Below are 25,485 nucleotides of genomic sequence, written 5' to 3' on the forward strand. Positions count from 1 at the left end.
ATTTGACTTTTTAGACTATGAAGAGTATTTGCTTCCATCAAACCTGTGAACTTAGAGGTATTTTTTGAAATTTTAATCATTTTGACCCTATTTGGTCCTGCCCCTCTAGTCCCCCAGGGGGTCATCGAGGATGGATATGGATGTTAAAATGCTATATCTTAGGCTAATAATTCTAATCAAGTTTGACTAATTTCCTATGAAAATTGGGCAAATAATGTTCACAAATATGTTAAAATAAAGTAAACTTGACCCCTCCCCAGGGGGTAACGTAAGACCCCAGGGTCATATAATTCACATTTTTTATAAAACACCTCAAGACCTTTCCATCTATAATTATTTGATTCTACTATTTCCAGAATTTTAGAAGATTTTTTAAGTTTTAGCCGATATTTGACCTTTTTTTTGCCCCACCCCTCTGCCCCCAGGGGGTCTGCCAGGACCAATGTGGATATGATATTAAAATGCTATCTCAGGCTAATAATTTTAACCAAGTTTGACTCATTTCCTATGAAAATTGAGCAAAAAATGCTCATGAATTTGTTTTTCCTATATAAATTATAGCAAACTTGACCCCCTCCCCAAGGGGAAACATGAGACCCCAGGGTCATATAATTTACAATTTTTATAAAACACCTTAAGACCTTTCAATCTATAATTATTTGATTCTACTATTTCCAGAATTTTAAAAGATTTTTGAAGTTTTAGCCTATTTGACCTTTTTTGGCCCGGCCCCTTTGCCCCCAGGGGGTCGGCCTGGACCAATATGGATATAATGTTAAAATGCTATCTCAGGCTAATAATTCTAACAAAGTTTGACTCGTTTCCAATGAAAATTGAGCAAAAAATGCTCATAAATGTGTTTTCCCTATATAAACTATAGTAAGCTTAACCTCCTCCCCAGGGGGAAACTAGAGACCCCAGGGTCATATAATTCACAATTTTTGTAAAAGACCTTTCTACCTATGAAGAGTATTTGATCCTACCACATCTGCGACTAGAGAAGAAGATTTTTGAAATTTTACTCAATTCTACCCCTTTTGGCCCCTCCCACAGCCCCCTGGGGGGTGGGGACCATATAATTCACAATTTTGATTGGCCTTATGCCTTAGAAGGTTTGTGCAAAATTTCATTGAAATTGCTTCAACAGTTTTGGAGAAGAAGTCGAAAATGTAAATTGTTTATGGACAAACGACGGACAACGCAAGACGGACGATGACGGTCAAAAGGCGATTACAATAGGTCACTTGAGACTTCGTCTCAGGTGACCTAACAATCAAAATCTAAGATGGCTGTCTGGCAGCCATCTTGTTGACCGATCAGTCTCAAAACGCAATATGCACAACTAAGGCCCCAGTGGAACCTACATATAAAATTTGAGAATGATCCCTTCAGTACTTTCTGAAAAATAGCAATAACAAACTTTAACTATCAAAATCAAAGATGGCTGCCTGGCAGTCATCTTGTTGACTGATCAGTCCCAAAACGCAATATGCACAACTAAGGCTCTAGAAAAGCCTAGATATGAATTTTGAGAATGATCCCTTCAGTACTTTCAAATTCTGAGAAATAGTGACAGAAACTTTTACTGCCTGGCGGCCATCTTGTTGACCAATCTGTCCCAAAACGTCATATGCACAAGAAAGGCCCTAGGGGAACCTACATATGAAATTTAAGAATTATCCTTTCAGTACTTTCGGAGAAATAGCGATAACAAGAATTGTTAATGGATGGACCATGGACGAAAATCGATTTGAATAGCCCACCATCTGACGATAGTGGGCTAATAATCCCAAATGATTGCAGAAATCAATGTCAGTTGTAGCAGATAACAGTATTACAAAACTTGCACCAAAACCTTAACCTGGGATTTCCAACATCGATGCCAAGTGATCACATAAGCTCCCTCTCTTTGAGAGGCGAGCTCAGAAGTGAAATTATTTCATTTTCATTACATCTTTGGAATTCATGAGAATCTCTATCTTTACAGAATCACAATCAGGACTTTTTCTGGGGACTACATGTATTTCAAACCACATCATTTTGTTTTTCAAAACATAACATGAAACAAATACGATTTCCAAAATTTAATCCTGAAATTTTATAAATATATGAAAGTTTTCATTACTGTGATGAAAGGTTGGTCTGAAAAGCAAGACTATTTCAACAAGCACATTGGGTTTATTGTTCAAGCATTTATGTACCGTTCTGACCCCAATAAACAATTCTACAGCAAAATATTTTTGCAAAATTGCTAATATATGGTAATTCCTGCAGAAGTCACCAGCTATGCAGTATCCACTGTATTTGATTGTAACTGAAGGACTTTCCAAGGGTTTAAAGTTCCAAATCTTCATAATGAGAAGTGGAAACAAATCATGTGTAAATTAATCAGATACTGTATATCAGGGAAATGTGAAAATTACTGTAGTTTTAAAAGACCTCTGAACATTACTTCTTGCTGTTTTCTAAGCAAAATTGATAGAATTTTCCCTAAGAAGGATCCAACACATCAGGTACGTTTTAAATAACAAAATACTAAACAATGTTAGTTCAATTGTGAGTTGGATGAGATTTAAACATGTAAAGTAGGCAAAGTTTCATATCAATTAAAACATGATGGGATTATCAATCTAAGTACCAACCACAGTTTAAAATGAAAACAAAGATTTCATAGTTTGTTTGCACCTAATATTATTTTGTTCCACTTTGCAGTTTAGAAAATTCTGTTCAATATTTCTGACTGCATCAGACACAATCTGGCTTGATCATCCAATCAAACACATGTATTCCCAGTAACCAAGGACAGCGTCGGAGACAAGCACTTGTACTGTATAGTGTATATATATATGTATGGCGACTCTTGTAGGTCAAAACAGGAAATATAAATCAATATATTTTACAAATCAAGCACTTGGAGCTTTTACTTAATTATAATTGTACTACTTGTAATTTTTACAATGTTCCAGACTTTTTTTTTTGCATTCTAATTATCCTAAGTTTTGCACCAAAATCTGAGCACATTTTGTATGGCACTAGAGAGTGGTCAGTATAACAATGAAAATCAAATCTTAAATGTTAATGACCTTTACTGGATATATATGTCTAATAGAGTGGTCCATTCCCCCTCTTCAACACATTAGGACATCAAGATTTCTGATGTCTTGTAATGCTAAGAAATACTGTGTGTCACTGCCAAAGGTACAAAGTATCCTTGCTTCTGGTAAAGTTACATGTACAAATAACATGTATTTGAAAACGTATCTCCGGAAAAGTGTATTATCACTATATCAAGTAATCTATCTTCAAATTCCCTTGATTTTTCAATTAATGCAAGCACCAAGGGTGTTTATAATTTGGTAAAATATTATACATATGTACATGTATTGTTTGGTATGAAATTGAACCCTATCCTGTTCCAGTAAAACTATAGTAAACTAATCATCACAGTGGAAGCTGTCACTAATATTTCTGTTTAAGTTAATGGTTAATATTCATCATATTTAACTTGTGTATGCAGATACAAAAACTCACATGTATTTACATTTGGACTTTTTGATATACAAACATTTCCACTGAGACACTTTCAGAATTGACAACATTCATTCCAATCCTATCTATATTTAGATCAGAACTTACAACACACATTCACACCTATTTTTAATCCTATTGTATAACAATATATGGGAAACATATCACTTAAATTACTGTTAACCAACTTTCTCTCCTGTGTAATCATTTTTTGTGTGAATTTTGTAATCGAAGTAGCTTCGAAAAAGTTTATCTCCGCACACAGATATCTGCCCAAAATCATTCAATTTAATTTGAATTCCACAAAACTAAATGTACATGAATATACCTTTAATTGGAAATTGCAAAATAGAAGCCAAGAACGAACGTTGGTTTAAATATTCATATTCAAAATGAAAATAAATGGCATTTTTTCTATTTACATCATAGTATTCAATAAACAAAGTTTTCTGAAGACAGAAATAAGCCAAAAAATTTATCTGAAGGTGTTACTACTGCCGTTCTGTTATAATCTATATTGTAATCTACTACATTGAGTCAATACACTTGTACTGTAGTACAATCATGCTACCTTATAATAGAACGGCAGTAAAAGCCGCAATTCAAATATGGCTCGTGACTTTAGATTCATAAGGAATGTTGATAATGGTAAATAAATAATCATGGATTACTTTTCAATTCTGTTTGTGGCAAATTATTACATATTTTCAATTCTATCAAACACAGAAGATATCCTCTTGAACAGTCTTTGAACAATTTGACGCTTAAACCTAGTAAAAACTTGAAAATAAATTGGTATAAAATTCTGCTATGTTCAATATCTGAACAATTTATGATCTCATGACTTATACCACAAACTCAGTGACATATGTAAATGTTTTTAATAATTTATTATTTGCCATTTGACTTGTGGTTGAACATATAAATAAATTAGGAAATGTTTAAGTATATCATTAAATATGAAAACAAAATCCATTAAACAAATCATAAATTAGTGGACAATTATTGAAGGCTATTTTTTTCAATTTTCAGAGAAACTTTTCTTCGAAATCAGCTAACAATAATATTTTAAATTTTAGTTTTGAATCGAATCAGAATTGTATCTGATGAAAGCTGAAGTATATACATGTAAACAAATACGTACATTAACATTTTCAATAATTTATATTCTATCATAAAAACACTTTTTCTTCATTAGTAAAAGGACAGATTCCACACCTTCCTAACATCCATTGCACTATACTATTTACATCCTCTAACAAGGACAGATTCCACACCTTCCTAACACCCATTGCACTATACTATTTACATCCTCTAACAACCATTCATCAACATTCACACTTACAAACCCATCCTGTCCAATCTTTGGCAGATAAATACAGACATTTCAAAACATGAATCTAACAAAATATACAACAACAGCCCTGCTGTTAATAATAGAATCCATCGAAAGACTGATCTCCCAAGATTTGGTTTCTATAGAAACAGGCATCTTGGATGAATAAAAGTAAAAGGCATGAATGAATTAGGTGAAGAATCAGCAATACAATACATTGATTAACCTGTGGCACCGGCCTCTGACGAATCACTGTTTGTTTTCTGTGAATCAACATTAGAATGTTCTGATGTAGGAACTACAGTTTTATCACAATGTTGATGAAGAGTAGGTGAGTTATCTCCCTCTACTGTTGCAGTTGTCTGCCCTGTTTCCAGCCCACCTGTGTCAGGTATATGAACACCGTTAGAAGCACCATTTGTTTCACCAGAGGAAGAAGACAGATTTTTTTCGTCCAAAGTTCTCCGATTTATATCATTATTTATCAAATTATCATTTTCTAAATTATTACTTGCATATACTTGATCGCTTTCATTTGAATTATTTGAATTGCTCTCTGCTTGTGTATGGCTAGCTTCAGATGATGGCGGTATAGGTGACATATCAGATAGATTGTTGCTGGCCTCCTCTCCCGCTGTAGGAGTAGCAGGCTGATACATAGCACTGTTGTTAGAGGGAGATGACGGAGCTTGACCAGCGTCCACGTTGGTCGTTGGCACCTGTCCATTTGGAGTGACTGTTTGGCCAGTCTGGCTGGGAGCAGGGTCTGGAGTAGTATGTTGCTGGTTCTGGTTAACTATCTGCTGTATCCGAGCTTGCTGAAGGATTGCCGGCAGTTCATAGTGGTGGAAGAAGTATATCATGGAATGCTGCAACAAAGGAAACAACATCAGGAGTCTATTTCTAAACCAAGGAAGTCAGACACTTAAAAATGTTTATGATCTATGATAAAACAATCAAAGTATATCAGCACTACATCCCACAGCCCAGTGGCCAATAAGGTGTAGTATTGATAATGTGGCCAATAAGGTGTAGATATTGATAATGTGGTCAATAAGGTGTTGATATTAATAATGTGGCCAATAATGTGTAGATATTGATAACGTGGCCAATACGGTGTAGATATTGATAAAGTGACCAATAAGGTGTAGATATTGATAATGTGACCAATAAGTTGTAGATATGATAATGTGGCCAATAAGGTGTAAATATTGATAATGTGGCCAATAAGGTGTAGATATTGATAATGTGGTCAATAAGGTGTAGATATTGATAATGTGGTCAATAAGGTATAGATATTGATAATGTGGTCAATAAGGTGTAGATATTGATAATGTGGTCAATAAGGTATAGATATTGATAATGTGGTCAATAAGGTGTAGATGTTGATAATGTGGTCAATAAGGTGTAGATATTGATAATGTGGTCAATAAGGTGTAGATATTGATAATGTGGCCAATAAGGTGTAGATATTGATAATGTGGCCAATAATGTGTAGATATTGATAATGTGGCCAATAAGGTGTAGATATTGATAATGTGGCCAATAAGGTATAGATATTGATAATGTGGCCAATAAGGTGTAGATATTGATAATGTGGCCAATAAGGTGTAGATATTGATAATGTGGCCAATAAGGTGTAGATATTGATAATGTGGCCAATAAGGTGTAGATATTGATAATGTGGTCAATAAGGTATAGATATTGATAATGTGGCCAATAAGGTGTAGATATTGATAATGTGGCCAATAAGGTGTAGATATTGATAAAGTGGCCAATAAGGTGTAAATATTGATAATGTGGCCAATAAGGTGTAGATATTGATAAAGTGGCCAATAAGGTGTAGATATTGATAATGTGGCCAATAAGTTGAAGATATTGATAATGTGGCCAATAAGGTGTAGATATTGATAATGTGGCCAATAAGGTGTAGATATTGATAATGTGGCCAATAAGGTGTAGATATTGATAATGTGGCCAATAAGGTGTAGATATTGATAATGTGGCCAATAAGGTGTAGATATTGATAATGTGGCCAATAAGGTGTAGATATTGATAATGTGGCCAATAAGGTATAGATATTGATAATGTGGCCAATAAGGTGTAGATATTGATAATGTGGCCAATAAGGTGTAAATATTGATAATGTGGCCAATAAGGTGTAGATATTGATAATGTGGCCAATAAGGTGTAGATATTGATAATGTGGCCAATAAGGTGTAGATATTGATAACATGGTTTATAAGGTGTAGATATTGATAATGTGGCCAATAAGGTGTAGATATTGATAATGTGGCCAATAATGTGTAGATATTGATAATGTGGCAAATAAGATATAGATGTTGATAATGTGGCCAATAAGGTGTAGATATTGATAATGTGGCCAATAAGGTGTAGATATTGATAATGTGGCCAATAAGGTATAGATATTGATAATGTGGCCAATAAGGTGTAGATATTGATAATGTGGCCAATAATGTGTAGATATTGATAATGTGGCCAATAAGATATAGATGTTGATAATGTGGCCAATAATGTGTAAATATCGATATTGTGGCCAATAAGTTGTAGATATTGATAATGTGGCCAATAAGGTGTAGATATTGATAATGTGGCCAATAAGGTGTAGATATTGATAATGTGGTCAATAAGATGTAGATGTTGATAATGTGGCCAATAATGTGTAAATATCGATATTGTGGCCAATAAGTTGTAGATATGATAATGTGGTCAATAAGGGGTAGATATTGATAATGTGGTCAATAAGGTGTAGATATTGTTAATGTGGCCAATAAGGGGTAGATATTGATAATGTGGCCAATAAGGTGTAGATATTGATAATGTGGCCAATAAGGTGTAGATATTGATAATGTGGTCAATAAGGTGTAGATATTGATAATGTGGCCAATAAGGTGTAGATATTGATAATGTGGCCAATAAGGTGTAGATATTGATAATGTGGCCAATAAGGTGTAGATATTGATAATGTGGTCAATAAGGTGTAGATATTGATAATGTGGTCAATAAGATGTAGATATTGATAATGTGGCCAATAAGGTGTAGATATTGATAATGTGGCCAATAAGGTGTAGATATTGATAATGTGGTCAATAAGGTGTAGATATTCATTACATTTATAATAAGGTGTAGATATTGATAACATGGTTTATAAGGGGTAGATATGATAATGTGGCCAATAAGGGGTAGATATTGATAATGTGGTCAATAAGATGTAGACATTGATAATGTGGCCAATAATGTGTAAATATCGATATTGTGGCCAATAAGGTGTAGATATGATAATGTGGCCAATAAGGTATATATATTGATAATGTGGCTAATAATGTGTATATATTGATAATATTGCCAATAAGGTGTAGATATTGTTAATGCGGCCAATAAGGGGTAGATATTGATAATGCGGCCAATAAGTTGTAGATATTGATAATGCGGCCAATAAGTTGTAGATGTTGATAATGTGGCCAATAAGGTGTAGATATCGATATTGTGGCCAATAAGATGTAGATTTTGATAATGTGGCCAATAAGGTGTAGATATTCATTACATTTATAATAAGGTGTAGATATTGATAATGTGGCCAATAAGATATAGATGTTGATAATGTGGCCAATAAGGGGTAGATATGATAATGTGGCCAATAAGGGGTAGATATTGATAATGTGGTCAATAAGATGTAGACATTGATAATGTGACCAATAAGTTGGTAGATATGATAATGTGGCCAATAAGGTATAGATATTGATAATGTGGCTAATAATGTGTATATATTGATAATGTTGCCAATAAGGTGTAGATATTGATAATGTGGCCAATAAGATGTAGATATTGATAATGTGGTCAATAAGATGTAGACATTGATAATGTGGCCAATAATGTGTAGATATCGATATTGTGGCCAATAAGGTATAGATATTGATAATGTGGTCAATAAGGTGTAGATGGTGATAATGTGGTCAATAAGGTGTAGATATTGTTAATGCGGTCAATAAGGGGTAGATATTGATAATGCGGCCAATAAGTTTGTAGATGTTGATAATGCGGCCAATAAGTTGTAGATATTGATAATGTGGCCAATAATGTGTAGATATTGATATTGTGGCCAATAATGTGTAAATATTGATAATGTGGCCAATAAGGTGTAGATATTGATAATGTGGCCAATAAGGGGTAGATATGATAATGTGGCCAATAAGATGTAGATATTGATAATGTGGCCAATAAGGGGTAGATATGATAATGTGGCCAATAAGATGTAGATATTGATAATGTGGCCAATAAGGGGTAGATATGATAATGTGGCCAATAAGATGTAGATATTGATAATGTGGCCAATAAGGGGTAGATATGATAATGTGGCCAATAAGATGTAGATATGATAATGTGGCCAATAAGTTGTAGATATTGATAATGTGGTCAATAAGATGTAGACATTGATAATGTGGCCAATAATGTGTAGATATCGATATTGTGGCCAATAAGGTGTAGATATTGATAATGTGGTCAATAAGGTGTAGATATTCATTACATTTATAATAAGGTGTAGATATTGATAACATGGTTTATAAGGTGTAGATATTGATAACATGGTTTATAAGGTGTAGATATTGATAATGTGGCCAATAAGGTGTAGATATTGATAATGTGGCCAATAAGATGTAGATATTGATAATGTGACCAATAAGTTGTAGATATGATAATGTGGCCAATAAGGTATATATATTGATAATGTGGCCAATAATGTGTATATATTGATAATATTGCCAATAAGGTGTAGATATTGTTAATGCGGCCAATAAGGGGTAGATATTGATAATGCGGCCAATAAGTTGTAGATATTGATAATGCGGCCAATAAGTTGTAGATGTTGATAATGTGGCCAATAAGGTGTAGATATCGATATTGTGGCCAATAAGATGTAGATTTTGATAATGTGGCCAATAAGGTGTAGATATTCATTACATTTATAATAAGGTGTAGATATTGATAATGTGGCCAATAAGATATAGATGTTGATAATGTGGCCAATAATGTGTAAATATCGATATTGTGGCCAATAAGTTGTAGATATTGATAATGTGGTCAATAAGATGTAGACATTGATAATGTGACCAATAAGTTGTAGATATGATAATGTGGCCAATAAGGTATAGATATTGATAATGTGGCTAATAATGTGTATATATTGATAATGTTGCCAATAAGGTGTAGACATTGATAATGTGGCCAATAAGATGTAGATATTGATAATGTGGTCAATAAGATGTAGACATTGATAATGTGACCAATAAGTTGTAGATATGATAATGTGGCCAATAAGGTATAGATATTGATAATGTGGCTAATAATGTGTATATATTGATAATGTTGCCAATAAGGTGTAGATATTGTTAATGCGGCCAATAAGGGGTAGATATTGATAATGCGGCCAATAAGTTGTAGATGTTGATAATGCGGCCAATAAGTTGTAGATGTTGATAATGTGGCCAATAAGGTGTAGATATTGATAATGTGGCCAATAAGGTGTAGATATTGATAATGTGGCCAATAAGGTGTAAATATTGATAATGTGGCCAATAAGGTGTAAATATTGATAATGCAGCCAATAAGTTGTAGATGTTGATAATGTGGCCAATAAGGGGTAAATATTGATAATGTGGCCAATAAGGTGTAAATATTGATAATGTGGCCAATAAGGTGTAGATATTGATAATGTGGCCAATAAGGTGTAAATATTGATAATGTGGCCAATAAGGTGTAAACATTGATAATGTGACCAATTAGTTGTAAATATTGATAATGCAGCCAATAAGTTGTAGATGTTGATAATGTGGCCGATAAGGTGTAGATATTGATAATGTGGCCAATAAGTTGTAAATATTGATAATGCAGCCAATAAGTTGTAGATGTTGATAATGTGGCCAATAAGGTGTAGATATTGATAATGCGGCCAATAAGTTGTAGATGTTGATAATGTGGCCAATAAGTTGTAGATATTGATAATGTGGCCAATAAGTTGTAGATATTGATAATGTGGCCAATAAGGTGTAAATATTGATAATGTGGCCAATAAGGTGTAAATATTGATAATGTGGCCAATAAGGTGTAAATATTGATAATGTGGCCAATAAGGTGTTGATAAGTAGATATTGATAATGTGGCCAATAAGGTGTAAATATTGATAATGTGGCCAATAAGTTGTAGATGTTGATAATGTGGCCAATAAGTTGTAGATATTGATAATGTGGCCAATAAGTTGTAGATATTGATAATGTGGCCAATAAGGTGTAGATGTTGATAATGTGGCCAATAAGGTGTAGATATTGATAATGTGGCCAATAAGGTGTAACTATTGATAATGTGGCCAATAAGGTGTAGATATTGATAATGTGGCCAATAAGTTGTAGATATTGATAATGCGGCCAATAAGTTGTAAATATTGATAATGCGACCAATAAGTTGTAGATGTTGATAATGTGGCCAATAAGGTGTAGATATTGATAATGTGGCCAATAAGGTGTATATATTGATAATATGGCCAATAAGGTGTAGATATTGATAATGTGGCCAATAAGTTGTAGATGTTGATAATGCGGCCAATAAGTTGTAGTTGTTGATAATGCGGCCAATAAGGTGTAGATATTGATAATGTGGCCAATAAGGTGTAGATATTGATAATGTGGCCAATAAGTTGTAGATGTTGATAATGTGGCCAATAAGGTGTAGATATTGATAATGTGGCCAATAAGGTGTAGATATTGATAATGTGGCCAATAAGTTGTAGATGTTGATAATGCGGCCAATAAGTTGTAGATGTTGATAATGTGGCCAATAAGGTGTAGATATTGATAATGCGGCCAATAAGTTGTAGATGTTGATAATATGGCCAATAAGTTGTAGATGTTGATAATGTGGCCAATAAGGTGTAGATATTGATAATGTGGCCAATAAGTTGTAGATGTTGATAATGCGGCCAATAAGGTGTAGATATTGATAATGTGGCCAATAAGGTGTAAATATTGATAATGTGGCCAATAAGGTGTAAATATTGATAATGTGGCCAATAATGTGTAGATATGATAATGTGGCAAATAAGGTGTAAATATTGATAATGTGGCCAATAATGTGTAGATGTTGATAATGTGGCCAATAAGGTGTAGATATTGATAATGTGGCCAATAAGGTGTAGATATTGATAACATGGCCAATAAGGTGTAAATATTGATAATGTGGCCAATAATGTGTAGATATGATAATGTTGCCAATAAGGTGTAGATATTGTTAACGTGGCCAATAAGGTGTAGATATTGATAATGTGGCCAATAAGGTGTAGATATTGATAATGTGGCCAATAAGTTGTAGATATGATAATGTGGTCAATAAGGGGTAGATATTGATAATGTGGTCAATAAGGTGTAGATATTGTTAATGTGGCCAATAAGGGGTAGATATTGATAATGTGGCCAATCAGGGGTAGATATGATAATGTGGCCAAAAAGATGTAGATATTAATAATGTGAGTCTAAAAGTTAAATAAAATGACAAAAATTTCCTAAATTTCTTGTCCTTGTCTTCTGACTGATGCAAAGAGCATCTTTACCAATATCCAATACTAATTCTCAGTATTATGGACCCCAAAAATACCAGAGCTAGGTGAAAACCTCTTCCCCTAACCAAAGTTGGCTCTTTGTCCACAGTACAAAAAATAACCAAGTTTCAAGTTGATTGAATGTGATTTACTACCAGAAGTGGACTTAAATCCTGTCAGAAAAGCAACAACTAAAGTTCCTCAACTGTTGTGAAATGTGAGACTAAGGTAAACTGTTTGTATAAGTACCTGTATGAACAGCCAGGATGTAAACAGGGCTAGGCCACTGTATTGCCCATTAAAACGGTAGTGGTAGGCATAGAATGCAAAATGGTACAGGTAGAAAAATCTGCAACATAAAAAAGGATACCAATGTATCAATTTAAACAACCAAAAATACTAATGTGATGGCTACAAATTTTATTACTGCAAAGAAACATTTTTTTGTTTCAGTGATGTTTCCGTGTAACTTACCGCGGCATGTGTAATCCAATGCAAGCATTTTAGATTAAGAACACCATTACATAGTTTGCGATTAACTGGCTGAAAAGGGCTTTGAATAATAACAGAGAAATGAGGATCTGACAACATCCCATTAGAGGTCACATTCTGGTGACCTTTGGAAATGGCCAATCAAATTTCTGCTGTCAGAATTGTTTTTGTGTATGTAGTCATCTCGCCCAAATAGCACAACAATGCTAAATGTATATGTATACTGGGATGAACTGATGTTTTCAACTGATATAGTAAGGTGCAGAAAATGTATTTGATCTGAAGTACAGGTTGTATACAGATCATCTGAACATGACCTCTTATGGGATGTTGTCAGATCCTTTATTAAATGGAGTGGTTATAAGGATCTGTATTTTTATCAGATTGCTTGAAATTTGCCATTTTGACCAGAAAAGCAGTCATTCCTTACCTTAACCAATGTCTTTTACTGATGTCAGTATGACAACAGATAGCGTCGTACTGATCCGCTATCCACACTATCAAGATGATGTAGAATGCTGTGGTTGTATCGTTAAAGAACTCAGACATTATAGCCTCCATGCCTGTGAAAATACAACAGAAAAAAAAATTCTGTAGCATGCAATAGATTATCGGCTTAGTTTTATCTTTGTATAAGAAAGTCAAAGAAACATTCAAAATGACAGTAGAGTCAAAATTATAGAGGGAATTGTGAAAAACACAGTCAGTATAATCCATAGGTGTGAGTGAGGTGTTAGGAGACCAATGTATTGAAGACAATCTAAAATTACAACATCAGGTAATACCAATACCTTTATTAAGTGCCCTCAAATATCATTATCAGTGCCTGAAAACCTTATTTTTTAATATTTGGTTTCATAGCTCGTACAGTCGCCATTTGACCATTGTGTCTGTAGATAAGGTGTGTACTTACCAACAAGTGCCAGTATAACAGTAAGCAGAGGAGCAGCTGGGAAAGCAACAGTCACATTCATCTCCAACATTTGTAGTAAATCAACTGAAAATTACAAAACAACATTCAGTTCAAACACACACTATCTCAGCATATTCAAATGTTAATGAATCTTCAGACTTTAAGAGCTACTATAATGACGACTTTGACTGGCATTATTTTATTTATATTGATGTACATGAAACATCTGATTAAAACATAAGATAAAAGGCATTTATCAGAACAAATTGATTTGATTTTTCTGTTGATAATAGAAAACCAATTACACTAAAACAAAGAAGCTATGAAATGTACCATGTCATGAACAACTTTCAGTGGCTATTGATAATATGTATTTTTAAGGATAGATTTGTTTTTGAATATTTTGTTAAAGTATTTGACATGTTTAGTAATAAGCAAAGACACCAATTCTAGATTTAAAATCGACAACAGCCACCTGCAGCTTGTACCCGACAACTGCTACACAACTGGAATAAAACTAACAGTCCAAAGATAGAGGGCTCATGGTAGAACGTCAGCTGAACAATTTATCCTTACACAGAAATGTGCTACAAACACAAATCCTAATCTATGTGGACAAATTAGTCCTTTACTCACAGAAACGATTACTAAAGATTAATACACATCCAGAATATTTAATTAGTTCTTACCAATGAAGATGAAAATTTGATGATGAGAATATCTTAGTAATGTTGACACTGATAATGTCTGAAACCAATAAAATATACATACATTTACATGAAATATATAGTTTAAAATCTTGCAAACTGTACTGAAAAACAATATACACATTAATTCATCTGTAAGCATATCCCAGTTACACCAATATCATTTTTTTTAATATTTCCTGACTATCTGGTATATAATCACTGATGTCAAAATATAATACAATATAGGACAACAAAACTTTAAAATTTCATTATATCCATTTCAAAACACATTCACAAAGATTCACTTTCGTAGATTTTAAAAATCAATGGCAATAACGTACAACATATTGAGGTAGATATTGATTGGCGGAGAACACTTTACGTTGATTGTGAAAGTAAATTGTAAGCAAAATAACGTTTAATAATAAATTCTGTATATTGAGCAGAAATATTAAAGTTCTCCAATGTTATACAAAATAAATTCCTGGTATAATGTACTTACAAAGACCAACATAATGAACGCTGCGGCTAGATAAGAGCTTCTCGCCATCCACATACTGACAAATCGATAGTGTTCCCCCGTCACAACATTTCTCAGGTAACCTACAAGTATACACCTATAACAATGTATCAAACAGTCAAAATTTGACAAGTCCTTTTAATACTTCGCCTAAGAATATTTTGTGCGTGTTATTATTGTTTGTTCAAAGATTAATTTGATTTTGAAAGACTTATTTAACCATACGTCAATCAATCAATTAATGTACATAATACTGTTTACTAGAATAAATTAAATTATAATTAATCCTCTTTAAATCATATTAAGATAAGGAATAAAGGTAAAAGTCATTGCCAGCTAATCTCGGTCCTAAATGATAACTCTGTCACTGACATTATTTACCTTTGTTGTCCTCATGCTCAGCCAACTGTTTTATACTGGACATCAGGATATCATCGTAGCCTAGGAACTCATCCAGCAAAAACCTACTGATAGTGTCACCAAAACATTCATCCTTTGTGGGATCTGAAAGTGGCACAAGTTTTCATCCTGAATAACTTATTTCATGGGGACATTTTAATGGTACAGGTTTATGTACTGAAAACCTTTAAAACCAGGGATTTCAAGGGCACAGAATTTATGTAGGAGAAATGAAATTTCTACTGAAAAAACTTGATAAAATTGTTACAATAAAAGGATTAAATATTTGTTTTATTGAAATGATATGGTGCGTTACCTATGGCAATCGCTGCAGGATTCTTAATGTCTTACAGTGGATCCGCGATAATCCGGACGTCGGTAGTCCGGAAAACTCACAATCCGAACAGATATGTCAGGGAACGGATTTCCGTAACGTTATTAATACTCACTAGTCCGAAAATTCGTATTCCGAATCCGGAACTCCATTTTGGGAACGGAATGTCATTTTCGTTAATAAATTTCCGCAATAATCCGGACAATTTGTTGTCGCCACGTGCCGAGAAAATCCAAGGCCAGCTACAGCCATGTGTACAATACACTCAATCACTTGACTGAGTGTGTTGTCATAACGACGGCTGCCAGGTCATAGCCACGGGCGTTTACCTGAACACCTTTCACACGGGTACATGCAGTCATGTAACGGTTCATTGGTTTTCTATAGGAGATCAAACCTCAAGTGTTATTATTGAGATATGCAATATATGTATAGCAACACGCTTTTAACAGTTTGAGCTTGGGTACGGGTACGTATACTGTTTCGCATGCAGAATATATCGCTATGAGTATCTCATGCAATAAAGTGAGATAATACTCACAAAATCAATAAGAATTTTAAATGTATGTGAATCTATTCGAATTCATCGTCTGTGGTATAAGATATAAAGGCTACGGCACATGCCATTTACACGTGTGTGACATTGTGGACGAAGTTAGACTTGAACGGGTGCGTGGTTGTTACACACGTCTGTATGTCAGAAAGCAAAGACTTGTAGAAATTGTCATTAAAAACACACATTATACAAAATAACAATTATATGAGTTCATAAAATGTTCACAACTATTTGTTTTTTATGCCAAGAACATAAATGATATTAGGCAATTTGCCGTACGACAGATCAAGAGTGGGATACGTAGTTATATGCATACATAGTACACAATTAACAATTAGGTTTCGTATTTTGAAAAAGAAATACGTTTATTCAATATTCTTAATGTAATGATATAAAAAATGCCTATAAAACATAACAAACAAAGTATTAATTTTGATACACGTAGATTACATAAAAGCGTATCATCGATTACAAGGTCAAAGGGAGTAACTCGTACGTGACAATTTAATTGACTAAGACCACAGAATTCAGCAGTCCGGAAAACTCGTAATCCGGACGGTTTAGGCTGGGAACGAAGTTGTTCGGATTATCGAGGGTCCACTGTATATTGATAATCCTTCTGTTTTAAATGAACACTAAACAATAGCAGTAAGTAAATTGCACTTCAAATTAAAAGAGCCATCAAGCACTTATCTTCATTTCTTACCATTACCTAACATATTCTTTCTTAATAGATCATTGCGATAAGCAGTCCCATCACATCTAGTTTCTGACAATTTGTACCAACCTAATGTCACGAGCATGACTGTTATATTAAGTCTCTGTCTTGTCTTCGGAGAAAGCCTCAAAAAACCATACTCCAGTGCATATTCCACAATGTACTTCTCTTCTGGCCATACTGAAAATACACCATAAAATGTGAACTAACACAAATTCAAATACTGAATAATCAGGTATGAAAATAAACAAGTAATCAAAGATTAATGTGTCAAATTGATACTGATAATACTCCTGTTCAATGAGGAAACTTGAGCAGGAAATTCGAAAAAATTCCTCATAGATTTACTGTACAAATTGGAAATACAAATACAACTAAATTCTCAAAAGACATTGGAATAAGAAAATCAAAATCATTTCATATAATGAAATAATGACTTGAATTGTTCACATAAAACATGTTACTAACCTACTTTGGCCAGCATTTCTATTTCTGACAGAGGATAAGAATCAGTGAAGGTTTCGTAACCTGTGTCACTGACAGTGTTGGTGTTTTGAATCGGCTTGGTGACGTTCCCATCCTCACTCTTTTCTTCAACTTCTGGATGTTCTGTTTCCGCCTCTCCTCCTGGGTCGTCTAGAGAAATGGCCTCTTTGCTTTCTCCGATAGACTCTTTATTCTCCTCTGTTACATCAAGGATTTCTACTATGGTCTCATTCACTCCTGACAAATTTGTATATTGTCCATTACTAGGGAATATATCGTCTGTTTTTGGTGTCGTTGTTTCATCATCCTCTGTTTCCTGCTCTTCCTCTGCATGATCATTGAACAAATGTAAACTGAAGTCAGAGTACTCTTTCTCATATGAGTTAACGAGGCTGTAGTTCTCCGAAGCATTCTGTACTATCTCAACCCTTAGGATTCCGTGTCTGGGCCAGGTCTTCTGGATGCTTGACAGACAGTTGATAGGTGTCCGCGCAAACACTATGTGGATGTATGCCAAGATGGCCAAAACACACAAAGCCTGTAAAATGAAAACATATTGATTAGTCACGAACAAATATTAGAAATATTTAGTGCAATTATTGTTTAAAATCCTCAATCTATAATGAAATCCTGAGCTATAAATAACCAATTCTAATTTCTCATAATCTATTCACTGAAAAAAACATTTCATAAATATCATTACATTTTGAAAACAAATAGTAGACAAGATCTGTATTTTTTATCCCCTCAAAACTCATTCATTTTCAGAACATCAACTGAAAATCTTAAAAAGATTATATTCAGAGCTTCATAGTATATAACCTGGCAAAATATGCATGTTACATCTTTTGTAAAAGATTATTGACTAATTAAAAATGAATGATTGATCATTTATATATATAACTACCAACCAATTCTTTCAAGTGATCAATTGTAAAAGATTTTTTTATCATTATAATAAAGTGTGTTACCTTAAGGAGTACAGCAAATTCCAGAATTCTCCTGACAGGTTTAGGGAATGTTCTGGCATAAGTCAGAGCTATTCTATAGAATAGGGCATGGAACAGTCTATCGCGTACATTAACCAATGGGTTCTGTGGTCCTCTTCCCTGGTTACGCCGACCATCGTTATTGTTGTTGTTCTCCAGGTCTGGGTTATTCATAGCCCCTTGTCCGTCCCAGTACAGGAGCTAATTTCCTGTAACTATAAAAAATATTTACTGAGTTAACATGAACAAGCTCAGGAAAATGTAGTGGAATCTGAAATGTACATTAGTACATGGACAGGTGATAATAGTTGCAAGGGCTATCTAAAGTGCTCATTCTTGGTATGAGAGTATATATTTACAGCTATTTTTTCATCTATATCACCAAAATAATGGATCCCAAATCACAAAGTTGGCCCATTCCCAGATATTATTTGGGTACATGTACTTCCGAAATTTATGCATACATGGCTATACATAGGGATCCACACAATAATTTCACAGGCCAGCATTTCTTTCTTATTTTCTATTTCTATTTCCAATAGATTGTCTTTAAACCTGTTACGCACAAACAATGTTAGAGGTATAGCACAATGAGACACCTTGAAAATGTTAGGTCAAAAAGTGATTTACCCGATACTGAGGGTTACATATTGAAGGTTGGGATTGTGACAATACGAAATTTAAATCACATTTAAATAGTCATCAATGTCAAATGCCTTCCTCTTTTTCATAGTTTAACAATATTTTGACAAAATCAGCTGTACAATCCATCATAATTAATTTTTCTTTGTTTTCATACCAAATCTGGCTTTCTGATTGGCCAATATTTTTTTTTGCATACCACTATGAGAAAAAAATCGAAAATGGCGCGAAACCCCAGACGTTATCGTAACGTCACAATAGAGACATTGACGTTGCGTATTGATTCGGAAAAAAGAATCTCTTGAAAAACCACTATAATGTTACATTTAAACATACTTCATTTTATCAAATAGATAGAGCGGATTCTCACAGTTTGCAAACAATTTTTTTTCATAGTGACATCAATGCTTAATAAAACAAATATTTCCATCTCCTAATGTAATCTTTCATGACCCAGACAAAACTTCAAGATGATAATGATTCGGCCGGTAAATATAAACAAGAGGCCCAGAGGGCCTGTATCGCTCACCTGGTTTTTTGTTAGTAATTATCACAAGACTCAGACAATTAGAAAAATAAGCAAAATTGACTCCCAAAGTTTAATTTTGAATCACAACCATACAATGATGCTATTGATACCATACAAATATGCTATCCAATACATAGGTTCAGAGACAAAGTAATTTATATGAAAATAGTAGCCTAATTGACCTTTTGACCTCGCATCTATTGCCGTCTAAGGCCCCGGGGGTCAGCCCTATCATTTGTACAATTTCAAATCCCAAACCTATAAGGATGCTACCATTGCATTATAAGTGCTCTTCCATTCTTAGTTGCAGAGAAGAAGTCGTTTATATGGAAATAGCTAAATTGACCCCTTTTGACCCCACCCTTCAGGCCCCCGGGGGGTCAGCCCCATCATTTGCAAAATTTTGAATTCAAACCCTATAAGGATGTAACCATTGCATTATGAGCATAATCCCATGTTAAGTTGCAGAGAAAAAGTTATTTATATGGAAATTGACCACTTTTGACCCCGCCCCTCAGGCCCCCGGGGGGTCAGCCCTATCATTTGCACAATTTTGAATTCCCACACTATAAGGATACTACCATTGTATTATGGGTGCTATAACGTGCTTAGTTTCAGAGAAGAAGTCGTTTATATGGAAATAGCCAAATTGGCCCCTTTTGACCCCGCCCCTCAGGCCCCCTGGGGGTCAGCCCCATCATTTGTACAATTTTGAATCCCCATCCTATAAGGATGCTACCATTGCATTATGGGTGCTATCCCATGCTTGGTTTCAGAGAAGAAGTCGTTTATATGGAAATAGCCAAATTGAACCCTTTTGACCCCGCCCCTCAGGCCCCCCGGGGGTCAGCCACATCATTTGTACAATTTTGAATCCCCAACCTATAAAGATACTACCATTGCATTATGAGTGCTATCTCATGCTTAGTTTCAGAGAAGAAGTCGTTTATATGGAAATAGCCAAATTGACCCCATTTGACCCCGCCCCTCAGGCCCCCTGGGGGTCAGCCCCATCATTTGTACAATTTTGAATCCCCACCCTATAAGGATGCTACCATTGCATTATGGGTGCTATCCCATGCTTGGTTTCAGAGAAGAAGTCGTTTATATGGAAATAGCCAAATTGAACCCTTTTGACCCCGCCCCTCAGGCCCCCGGGGGGTCAGCCACATCATTTGTACAATTTTTAATCCCTACCCTATAACGATACTACCATTGCATTATGAGTGCTATCTCATGCTTAGTTTCAGAGAAGAAGTCGTTTATATGGAAATAGCCAAATTGACCCCATTTGACCCCGCCCCTCAGGCCCCCGGGGGGTCAGCCCCATCATTTGTACAATTTTGAATCCCCACCCTATAAGGATGCTACCATTGCATTATGGGTGCTATCCCATGCTTGGTTTCAGAGAAGAAGTCGTTTATAAGGAAATAGCCAAATGGACCCCATTTGACCCGGCCCCTCAGGCCCCTGGGGGGTCAGCCCCATCATTTGTACAATTTTGAATCCCCACCCTATAAGGATGCTACCATTGCATTATGGGTGCTATCCCATGCTTGGTTTCAGAGAAGAAGTCGTTTATATGGAAATAGCCAAATGGACCCCATTTGACCCCGCCCCTCAGGCCCCCGGGGGGTCAGCCCCATCATTTGTACAATTTTGAATCCCCATCCTATAAGGATGCTACCATTGCATTATGGGTGCTATCCCATGCTTGGTTTCAGAGAAGAAGTCGTTTATATGGAAATAGCCAAATTGACCCCTTTTGGCCCCGCCCCTCAGGCCCCTGGGGGGTCAGCCCCATCATTTGTACAATTTTCAGTTAGTAGCCCATAAGGATGCTACCAGCCAAATTTTGTTGAAATCCGACCAGCGGTTATGGAAGAAGTCGATTGTTGACGGACGGACGGACGGACGACGGACGCCACGGTATGGCATAAGCTCACCTTGGTCCTTCGGACCAGGTGAGCTAAAAACATTGCAAAGTCACCAAAATGCTTGATCTGCATTCACTTTTACTTGCATTCTGCCCACTTTAATTCACATTCCGTTTTTTGTAGTAACCAAATCAAGCCACCATATTTAAAACTAGGTCAAAATGTTACTTAAAAGATTCATCATTTTTAATCTGCTAGAATACTATTTTATGAGGCTTCAAGTTATGGTATAAACAATACCTAAACTGTAAGTACACATTGATGATATCCTTGTAAAAAGTTTGAGCTATAAATATTTATATCATTGCATTTTTCTTTCTGACTTCATCTGACATTATGTCACATAGGAACGAGCATTACTCCCATAACATGAGAGTCGACTGGTCAGCCATTTTTTTATCGGACGTTTATTTTGCTGACTGTCGACTCTCATTTCCGAAGGGTCATTTCTTTGATGCAGCTTCCGACGTCAGATGAAGACGGAATGAAAAGTGCAATAATATCAATATCTATAGCTCTAACAGTGATAACATTGATGTGTACTTACATTTTAGGTATTAATTATCCCATTTATCTAGGAAACCCATAACTTGAGGCCTCATAAAATAGTATTATAGCAGATTAGAATTGATGAATCCCTTCCGTAACATTTTGACCTAGTTTTAAATATGGCGGCTGGTTACTACAAAAAACGGAACATGTATTCAAGCGGGCAGAATGCAAGTAAAAGTAAAGGCAAATCAAGCGTTTTCGGGACTTTGCAATTCATTTTTTCTATATACCGACCGGATCGCTTTCATCATGAAGTTTTGCCTGGGTCATGAAAGTTTACGTTAGGAGATGTAAATATTTGTTTTTGATGGATTTTACGGCTGATTTTGTCAAAAACCTTGTTGATTTATGAAAAAGAGGTAGATATTTGACATTGATAACTATTTAAAGTGAACAGTCGGGCAAGGATGGCTAAAGTCGGTAAAAATGGTGTGAATGTATCCAGTATAATTTCTTATGAAATGGAAAAATAAAATCTCTCGCCAAAATCTGTCTGCGTACGAAGAAATTAATTTAAAGTATAGGAATCCTAATACGTCCTCCCGGCTGCTGCGTACGAAGAAATTAATTTAAAGTATAGGAATCCTAATACGTCCTCCCGGCTGACTATGTCCGTGGTTACATTTACACGCAACCTCGCTTTCAATACTTTCAACTTTCCTTTACTTTAATGGTCAGAACTGGGAAACTAAGCAGAACTTGGCCGTGGTATTAATATGTGAGAACTTTTGGAAGGCCAATGAACGCATTTAGACTGGTTTTCTTTGCCTGACTATTCACTTTAAATATGATCTAAACGTTTTTTATTGTCACAATCCAAACTTTGAAAATGTTACCCTCAGCATCGGGTAAATGGCCTATCGGAAGTTAGAGGTTAGACACGACGTAATGTTCCAAAAGTGTCTCGTCGTCAGGGGTGTACAATTCCACTAGCCCGACGTCCGGGGCTAGTGAATTTCAGGTCAGGGCTAGTGGCTTCACGATCATTACTAGCCCGTGGGCTAGTGGAAATTTCCTGATAAAAATCTATCTTTACATTGAAATTTAGTTGTAAATCAGCAGTTTAGCCTTTTATTGCTGTTCAGAATTCTACTAGCAGTAAATGTGTGGTGTAGTTTTACAACCTCAGATGGTTCCCAAACGTAAATAACATTTTTCATCTAGGTGCATCAAACGCTTTGTTATGTAATTGGTGAAAGTTAAGCGCTTGAGTGACCCAGATGGCCATGTGTTTGCCGATGTTGTTGACAGACAGGGAACGGGAAAATCTAGATTTCTAGACTCTAGATAAAAATTAATTATGAAGTGACTGTTATATTATTTAGCATCACTATCATTTTAGTGTTATAAATTTGAGTATATGAGGGTTGGATTCAGAAAGTACTACTGCTGTGAGATGGATAGAGGATCGTTTTGAAGTATGAAATAATGGTAATTTTTAGTCCCGTGCACTTGCAGATCTATACATATATAGGTATGCTTAGTTAATTGACACAAATAAATTCACTAAATGTTTTTCAAAATAACTTAAATAGAATTGAAATCTTGTAAATGAAAATTAGCAGTGCAATTTAATAATCATTTACAAAATATTTTATTGTAAATTGTCAAACTGAATTTGTGTACAGTTCTTGGAAATAATTTATATGAAATTATGGAATTGGCAACATTTTATTCAAATCTCATGCAAATGTTACTAGATAAAATGGAGGTTTTTTTTTAATATTCATAAAAATCATGGAAAATAAGTAAGATCAGTAAAAAGTAATTTTACTTCAAGATTTTGTTACAAAAATTTCATGAACTGTACTATTTACTAAATTCTAATAAGTTCATCTTACATATAAAATGAAAACAGCAGATATTTAATACTGATTGTATTCATGTTATGTTTCCTTGCTAAGCTTTAATATCAAAGTTAAACTTTAATAGATATACTGATTATGTTTTCTTTCTTTACATCTAATGATAGTTTTAAAGCAAATATTTGAGTGATATAAGAACTATAATTTCAAATCTGAAATATTTTGCATGCGATGGCATTGTTGCATTATCAATATCGACTCAATAATGTTTTCACTATTATATGAATACCTGGTTCCTGTGAAACAATCTGTGTGATATCTTTATTAGCAGATATGGTATTTAACACACTGTTTAGACATGTATTTGTTCTGTACAGGTTTGTACAAAATCCAGATAGAGTAAAATGTGCATATGAAAATGAACGAAAAATAGGGCTAGTAGAATTCTGATCAGGGCTAGTGAAAAATTGTTGCTACTAGCCCTTGGGCTAGTGCAAAATTTTTGGAATTGTACACCCCTGGTCGTGCTATACCTCTAGCATTGTTGGAGTAGAACAAGCATCAAAGAAATAGGCCTTCGGAAATGAGTCGACAGTCACCTAAACAATGTCTGATAAAAAAACCGGCTGACCAGTCGACTCTCATGTTATGGGTGTAGCACAAACCTAAATAACATTGCACATGGAAACATGATAACCAATAAACAGGACATATTAATGGAAACACTTGTAATGTACAATCACTGACTTCACGTATAATATGAAACTTAAAACTAGTCACCACTAGTACTGTATCACACAACATTGACTTAGCACAGTGACATGACCTGTACTTAGGCATTTCACAAGGTAAATTAATGAGTTTGTGTACAACAGCTGCAGTCACCAGGTGAGGTCTACAATTTTAAGTGCTAGATTTTCCAAGAAAACGGTTGCATTAATGGGTTTTGACCTTATAACACCAGATTTTAGTGTGCTCGTTTGACTGTGAAGCAGTTTTTCATCAATCATATATAATCAAATACGAACAATACCGTCATTTGATCATAACGTTTGATGATAACCTGAATTTGGTTCAGAGTAAAAAAGTGCCTAATCCATAATGTACATCCTTTTATCAATTATATTTTAAGATATATTAAGTTTTTGTTTCAAACATCGATCGAATTTATCATAGAAAATGCCAATTAAAAGTTCTAGCACTATCTAATAACCTCTATTTTGTATCCCAACTTTTTCAGCTTCCACTTGCTCAGTGAGGTTCAGCCATGACACTCGTCTATCGTCTCAAGTCTTAGTCTCTAACAAAATTAATTTTAAACTAATTATCCGTGTGGGTGATATAAATGTTATGAAAAGACATATCTCCATACTTTTACGTTTTGTAAATTATTATATGTCTAAACATTGGATATATTTAACGCATAAGTATTTATTTAGATGAAGAAGGTTGTT

At 34.7% G+C, this 25,485-nt stretch overlaps 1 protein-coding gene across 1 annotated transcript; it reads right to left on the reverse strand.

Moving 5' to 3' along the window:
- Positions 1-2,069: 2,069 nt before the first annotated feature.
- LOC138325907 (membralin-like) lies at positions 2,070-25,329 on the reverse strand. The gene is made up of 12 exons (XM_069271916.1): positions 25,245-25,329; positions 18,549-18,781; positions 17,560-18,115; positions 17,161-17,271; positions 15,466-15,588; positions 15,067-15,167; positions 14,565-14,622; positions 13,876-13,959; positions 13,393-13,525; positions 12,720-12,819; positions 4,806-5,733; positions 2,070-4,746 (listed from the first exon to the last, which is right to left on the reverse strand). Exons 2-11 carry the CDS (start codon positions 18,738-18,740, stop codon positions 5,086-5,088), a joined length of 2,106 nt encoding a protein of 701 aa, XP_069128017.1. The 5' UTR covers positions 18,741-18,781; positions 25,245-25,329; the 3' UTR covers positions 2,070-4,746; positions 4,806-5,085.
- Between the last annotated feature and the right edge of the window lie 156 nt (positions 25,330-25,485).

The sequence above is a fragment of the Argopecten irradians genome, chromosome 6 (assembly GCF_041381155.1).
Source record: "Argopecten irradians isolate NY chromosome 6, Ai_NY, whole genome shotgun sequence".
Lineage (NCBI taxonomy): Eukaryota > Metazoa > Mollusca > Bivalvia > Pectinida > Pectinidae > Argopecten > Argopecten irradians.